The following is a 6,154-nucleotide window of genomic DNA, read 5'->3' as shown; positions in this document are numbered from 1 at the left end:
GAACATGACTGTAATGACTGAGTGAATTTGGATAAAAGTGTCTGCTGGATGGAAAATATTATTACATACCATTATAAACTGGGTGGTTTGGGTCCTAGATGCTGATTGGCTGAAACAGAATTTCAGAAGTGTATACTGTATATCAGACAATATACCACGGGTATGATGCAAAAATACTTGTTTACTGTTCAATTTATGTTGGTAACCAGTTTATAATAGCAATAATGGTACCTCAGGGGATTGCAGTATATGGCCAATATACCACGGCATGTTCACTCAAGAACAGCCCTTAGCCGTGGTACAGTATATTGTCCATATACCACAAACCCCTGAAGTTTGTTATTGCTATTATACACTTAAGCAATAAGGCCTGAGGAGGTGTGGTATATGGCCAATATACCATGGCTAAGGGCTGTTCTTATGCACAACGCAACACTGAGTACTTGGATACAGCCCTTAGCCGTGGTATATTGGCCACATACCACAAACCCCCGATACAAGGTTTTATTTATATTTATACAAGGTTTTTGTCAAACTTGTTCTGTTCATGTCTTCTTGGTTCTGGGTTTGTTGTGTTCAGTTCTTCCTGGTTCTGGGTTTGTTGTGTTCAGTTCTTCCTGGTTCTGGGTTTGTTGTGTTCAGTTCTTCTTGGTTCTGGGTTTGTTGTGTTCAGTTCTTCCTGGTTCTGGGTTTGTTGTGTTCAGTTCTTCCTGGTTCTGGGTTTGTTGTGTTCAGTTCTTCCTGGTTCTGGGTTTGTTGTGTTCAGTTCTTCTTGGTTCTGGGTTTGTTGTGTTCAGTTCTTCCTGGTTCTGGGTTTGTTGTGTTCAGTTCTTCCTGGTTCTGGGTTTGTTGTGTTCAGTTCTTCCTGGTTCTGGGTTTGTTGTGTTCAGTTCTTCCTGGTTCTGGGTTTGTTGTGTTCAGTTCTTCCTGGTTCTGGGTTTGTTGTGTTCAGTTCTTCCTGGTTCTGGGTTTGTTGTGTTCAGGTCTTCCTGGTTCTGGGTTTGTTGTGTTCAGGTCTTCTTGGTTCTGGGTTTGTTGTGTTCAGGTCTTCTTGGTTCTGGGTTTGTTGTGTTCAGGTCTTCTTGGTTCTGGGTTTGTTGTGTTTGGGTCTTCTTGGTTCTGGATTTGTTGTGTTCAGTTCTTCTTGGTTCTGGGTTTGTAATGTTCAGGTCTTCTTGGTTCTGGGTTTGTTGACTGTACTGTAGAGAACAGAGGAGTCCTCCTCAGCTGCTTGTGCTGCTGCGGGTCTGAAGAGAGAAACAAAAATGAAACAAAGACAGCGTCCCAAATGGTGGCACCCTATAGGGCTCTGTCTAAAGTAGTGCACTAAATAGGGAATAGGGTGCCATTTGGAACAGAAGAACAGTTCCTCAAAACCATCATCACATCACTCCCTCATTATAGACATGTCATAGTAACTGTCCTGAGATTTCCATTGTTGGGTTCATTGTTGGGTTCATAGTTTGGGTTCATAGTGTTCACTAAGGGTCAACTGTTTTGCTTATTGATGACATCTCCTACAATAAACTGCAGCATATGAATGACCTTAATGCAGAATATGCTCACCGGGTGGCAGCACTGGGGAGGTTGAATTTCACAGCAGTGTACTGGACATCCTCATCCTGTTTCTGGGGCTGAAGCACTTGGACGGTGGAGTACAGAGGCACTTCCTGGTTTTTGGGACGAGAGAAGTGGACGCTGGCGTAGTGAACATCATCCTGGTCGTATGTGGACTCTGTCTGTGCTGCAGTAGAGTTCATGGCCATGTTTGAGATGTTGTCATACACTGGACTAGAGTCTCCCTGATGGAGAGAGAGGACAGACAACATGAGGAGTGGAAATGTTCCACAAAGAATACAGTCATCACAGTCTCCTTCTGATTACAACAGACTCACCTGTCCAACGTCTGCTGTGTCTCTTGTGTCGGTGGGTTTGGAGGCCTTCTTCCTGTTTTGCACATTAATTAATAAATACATTACTTCATAAATGAAGTTAACAACAAATCAGAGGGCTACATTTAAATAATGAACAACATGATAATATGCATTTTCACTCACCTGAACCACATGAGTCCAGAGAGACAGAGGATGAGAACCAGAACAACCACTATGATTCCTACAGCTGCAGTCAGAACTGGGGTTTGTTTCCCTAAAAGATCAAATGGATGATATGAGCACATGTTATTATATAATTAACTAAAAATAAACTATAATACAGGACATTAATGCAATACTTGTTAAGGGATCTTATAACCCAATGTATAGTTAGTTATACCCTAAGGTGTAATAAGCCAAAACATAATGATTAAGATTAGATTGAAACATGTAGGTTTGTATTGACATGTATTTTACCTGCTACAATGATCATCAGAGCTGTAGAGTTCATAGATCCTCTTCCATTCTGGGCCTCACAGTAATATTCTCCTCTGTCCTCAGAGATGATGTTAGTGATGTTGTAACTCTGTCCTGATGCTTTTGCTGAGGCTACGTTCTTCTTGTACCAGGTGTATTTGTCCACAGGTGGGTTGGCATCACTGCTGCAGGTCAGAGTCACTGAACTGCCCTCCACTATTTCACCAGAGGGACTGACTGACACTGAGGTGTTCCTTGGAGCATCTAGTAAAGGAGAATATGTCAGAGGGTCAGGATTGTAGTAAACTACCTCAAATGACGTCATGTCAAAAATAAATCATATCTAAAGTCAGAGAACTATCTAAAACTATCACTTACTAAAACTATCACTCACTTATCTAAAACTATCACTTACTAAAACTATCACTCACTTATCTAAAACTCTCACTTACTAAAACTATCACTCACTTATCTAAAACTCTCACTTACTAAAACTATCACTCACTTATCTAAGACTATCACTTACACAAAACATGAACAATAATAATACACTTTAGGACTTGAGTCTCTACTAAACTATTCTTCAAGTGTCTGAGGTACTGAACATTCTAACTATAGACATGCAAACATCTATGACATTGTCTGTAATTTCTATGTAATGATGAATATTGATAGATAAAACAGTAATTATATTCTCATTGATATAACGTTTTTGATGCTTTCTAAGTAGAATAGTAGTTTAATTCATACTTACACACTGCAGGAGAGTGGAGGTCCTCATGGTGTTCTACAGTACAGGAGTAACTGTCCACAGAATGACCCAACACTACTAGGATATTACTAGAGTATTGTTGGGAAGTGGACTCATCTAGACGTTGTCCGTTCTTGTACCAGATGTAGGTGGGGTTGTCAGTCAGAGTACAGGTGGTGATACAGGTCAGTGTCTTCTGTCCCTCTGCAGCAGGAGTCACGTTCAGCTGCAGACCTGAAACAATATGTATAAAACCACATACACCTCTGTGTTAACAGGATGGTTCATATATTTATCCTGTAATTCATTATGATTTACAGTTGTATCATACAGTGCAGTATTACCTGTGACAGACAGAGTTGTTCCTGGGAAACTATGACCCCATTCAAAGTTGTCTGTTTTAAAAGTGAAGCGATACTCAGCTGAGTCCTCCTCTCTCAGATCTGAGATTCTCAGGATGCAGGGATCTTTATACATCTCTTTGTCAGGGTACTTCACACGACCTGCATACCCTGGGTCAGTGGTTAGGTCTTCAGGGGTCGACTTATCACTTCTAAACCAGAATGATGATGTGATGTAATAATAACCAACATAAGTACAGGATATGTCCACTGTTGACCCCTTCAAGACACAGATTCTCCTCTTGGTGTAAGTCACTCTGTTGCACCTCTGACCCTGAACACCTGAAACACAGTGACATAACAAGAGGTCAACTGGATTATATTCTCAGTTCCTTCTAGAAATGCTCAAAGTTCTCAAGTTCTCAAAGTGAAACCACACACACAGAGGTTAAACAGTATTGTTAATAAAGAAACACTCACACACTGCAGGAGAGTGGAGATCCTCATGGCCTTTTACAGTACAGGAGTAACTGTCTTCATAGTTACTGGAGACTGGGTCTTTGTACTGGGGGAGGTGCTCTCATCTAGATGTTGTCCATTCTTGTACCAGATGTAGGTGGGGTTGTCAGTCAGAGTACAGGTGGTGCTACAGGTCAGTGTCTTCAACTCTGATCTCCATTTAGGAGTCACCTCCACCTGGGAACCTGAATTAAAGGAGAGCAAAAAAAGAGTCAATGGTTCAGAATTGGTTTGAGTTAATTATTAACATCATGACTCTTCAAAACGTTATAATGTGCTGTGTTACCTGTGACAGTCAGAGTTGTTCCAGGAAGCTGTACCCCCATCTTGCCTTATCAGTCGTAAATCTGAACTTGTACTCAGTTGAGTCACTTTCTCTCAGGTCTGTGATTCTCAGGGTGGAGTCCTTTTCTGTTTGTCGATGGTATTCCACACGATCTGCATACTCTGGGTTCAGGCTCAGGTCTTTATTGACTCCAGTCTCCCATTTGTTGAACCAGGACACTTCTGTGACATCATGCCAACTGGGATGTGCGTAAAAGCACGATATGTCCACTGTTGACCCTTTCAAAGCACAGATACTCTGATGGGTGTAAGTCACATTCATACAGCTCTCACCCACAACACCTGAAACAAAATGTAACTGATCAATTCCTGAAACCATAATGAGACTCAATGTTATAGATGTATTGGACAGGTTCATTTTGAATAATAAACCATATGTATATTGACATAGATCTATAAAACTGTTTATCATTCCAATGTATATAGTTAAGAATATTGATAGAGAAAGTCATACAACTCTGATTGGTTCTAAATGATACTACATAAAATACTAGTTTCATTCATACTCACACACTGCAGGAGAGTGGTGATCCTCATGGCCTTTTACAGCACAGGAGTAACTGTCTGAATAATAACTATTGACAGAGTATTGATGGGAAGTGGACTCATCTAGACGTTGTCCGTTCTTGTACCAGATGTAGGTGGGGTTGTCAGTCAGAGTACAGGTGGTGATACAGGTCAGTGTCTTCTGTCCCTCTGCAGCAGGAGTCACCTTCACCTGCAGACCTGAAACAATATGTATAAAACCACATACACCTCTGTGTTAACAGGATGGTTCATATATTTATCCTGTAATTCATTATGATTTACAGTTGTATCATACAGTGTAGTATTACCTGTGACAGACAGAGTTGTTCCTGGGAAACTATGACCCCATTCAATGTTGTTTGTTTTAAAAGTGAAGCGATACTCAGCTGAGTCCTCCTCTCTCAGATCTGTGATTCTCAGGGTGAAGGGACCTCTGTATGTTCCAGTGTATTCCACACGACCTGCATACCCTGGGTCAGTGGTTAGGTCTTCAGGAGTCGACTTATCACTTCTAAACCAGAATGATGATGTGGTGGAATAATAACCAACATAAGTACAGGATATGTCCACTGTTGACCCCTTCAAGACACAGATTCTCCTCTTGGTGTAAGTCACTCTGCTGCAGCTCTGACCCTGAACACCTGAAACACAGTGACATAACAAGAGGTCAACTAGATTGTATTCTCAGTTCTTTCTAGAAATGCTAAAAGTTCTCAAGTTCTCAAAGTGAAACCAACACACAGAGGTTAAACAGTATTGTTAATAAAGAAACACTCACACACTGCAGGAGAGTGGAGATCCTCATGGCCTTTTACAGCACAGGAGTAACTATCGTCATAGTTACTGGAGACTGGGTCTTTGTACTGGGGGGAGGTACTCTCATCTAGATGTTGTCCATTCTTGCACCAGATGTAGGTGGGGTTGTCAGTCAGAGTACAGGTGGTGATACAGGTCAGTGTCTTCTGTCCCTCTGCAGCAGGAGTCACCTTCACCTGCAGACCTGAAACAATATGTATAAAACCACATACACCTCTGTGTTAACAGGATGGTTCATATATTTATCCTGTAATTCATTATGATTTACAGTTGTATCATACAGTGCAGTATTACCTGTGACAGACAGAGTTGTTCCTGGGAAACTATGACCCCATTCAATGTTATTTGTTTTAAAAGTGAAGCGATACTCAGCTGAGTCCTCCTCTCTCAGATCTGTGATTCTCAGGGTGAAGGGACCTCTGTATGTTCCAGTGTATTCCACACGACCTGCATACCCTGGGTCAGTGGTTAGGTCTTCAGGGGTCGACTTATCACTTCTAAAC

At 41.4% G+C, this 6,154-nt stretch overlaps 1 protein-coding gene and 1 long non-coding RNA gene across 2 annotated transcripts; both read right to left on the bottom strand.

Annotated features, from left to right (window-relative positions):
• Positions 1-1,572: 1,572 nt before the first annotated feature.
• On the bottom strand, positions 1,573-2,494 carry LOC127932435 (uncharacterized). Its single transcript, XR_008145288.1, has 3 exons — positions 2,352-2,494; positions 2,058-2,148; positions 1,573-1,947 (listed from the first exon to the last, which is right to left on the bottom strand). It is a non-coding gene; the product is annotated as an uncharacterized LOC127932435 (long non-coding RNA).
• A 579-nt stretch (positions 2,495-3,073) lies between these two features.
• LOC127931940 (uncharacterized) lies at positions 3,074-4,288 on the bottom strand. The gene is made up of 4 exons (XM_052526093.1): positions 4,249-4,288; positions 4,010-4,147; positions 3,447-3,785; positions 3,074-3,336 (listed from the first exon to the last, which is right to left on the bottom strand). Exons 1-4 carry the CDS (start codon positions 4,286-4,288, stop codon positions 3,074-3,076), a joined length of 780 nt encoding a protein of 259 aa, XP_052382053.1.
• Positions 4,289-6,154: the final 1,866 nt, after the last annotated feature.

Source organism: Oncorhynchus keta, chromosome 10 (assembly GCF_023373465.1).
Source record: "Oncorhynchus keta strain PuntledgeMale-10-30-2019 chromosome 10, Oket_V2, whole genome shotgun sequence".
Classification (NCBI taxonomy): domain Eukaryota; kingdom Metazoa; phylum Chordata; class Actinopteri; order Salmoniformes; family Salmonidae; genus Oncorhynchus; species Oncorhynchus keta.
This window is presented reverse-complemented; position numbering and strand designations above follow the sequence as displayed.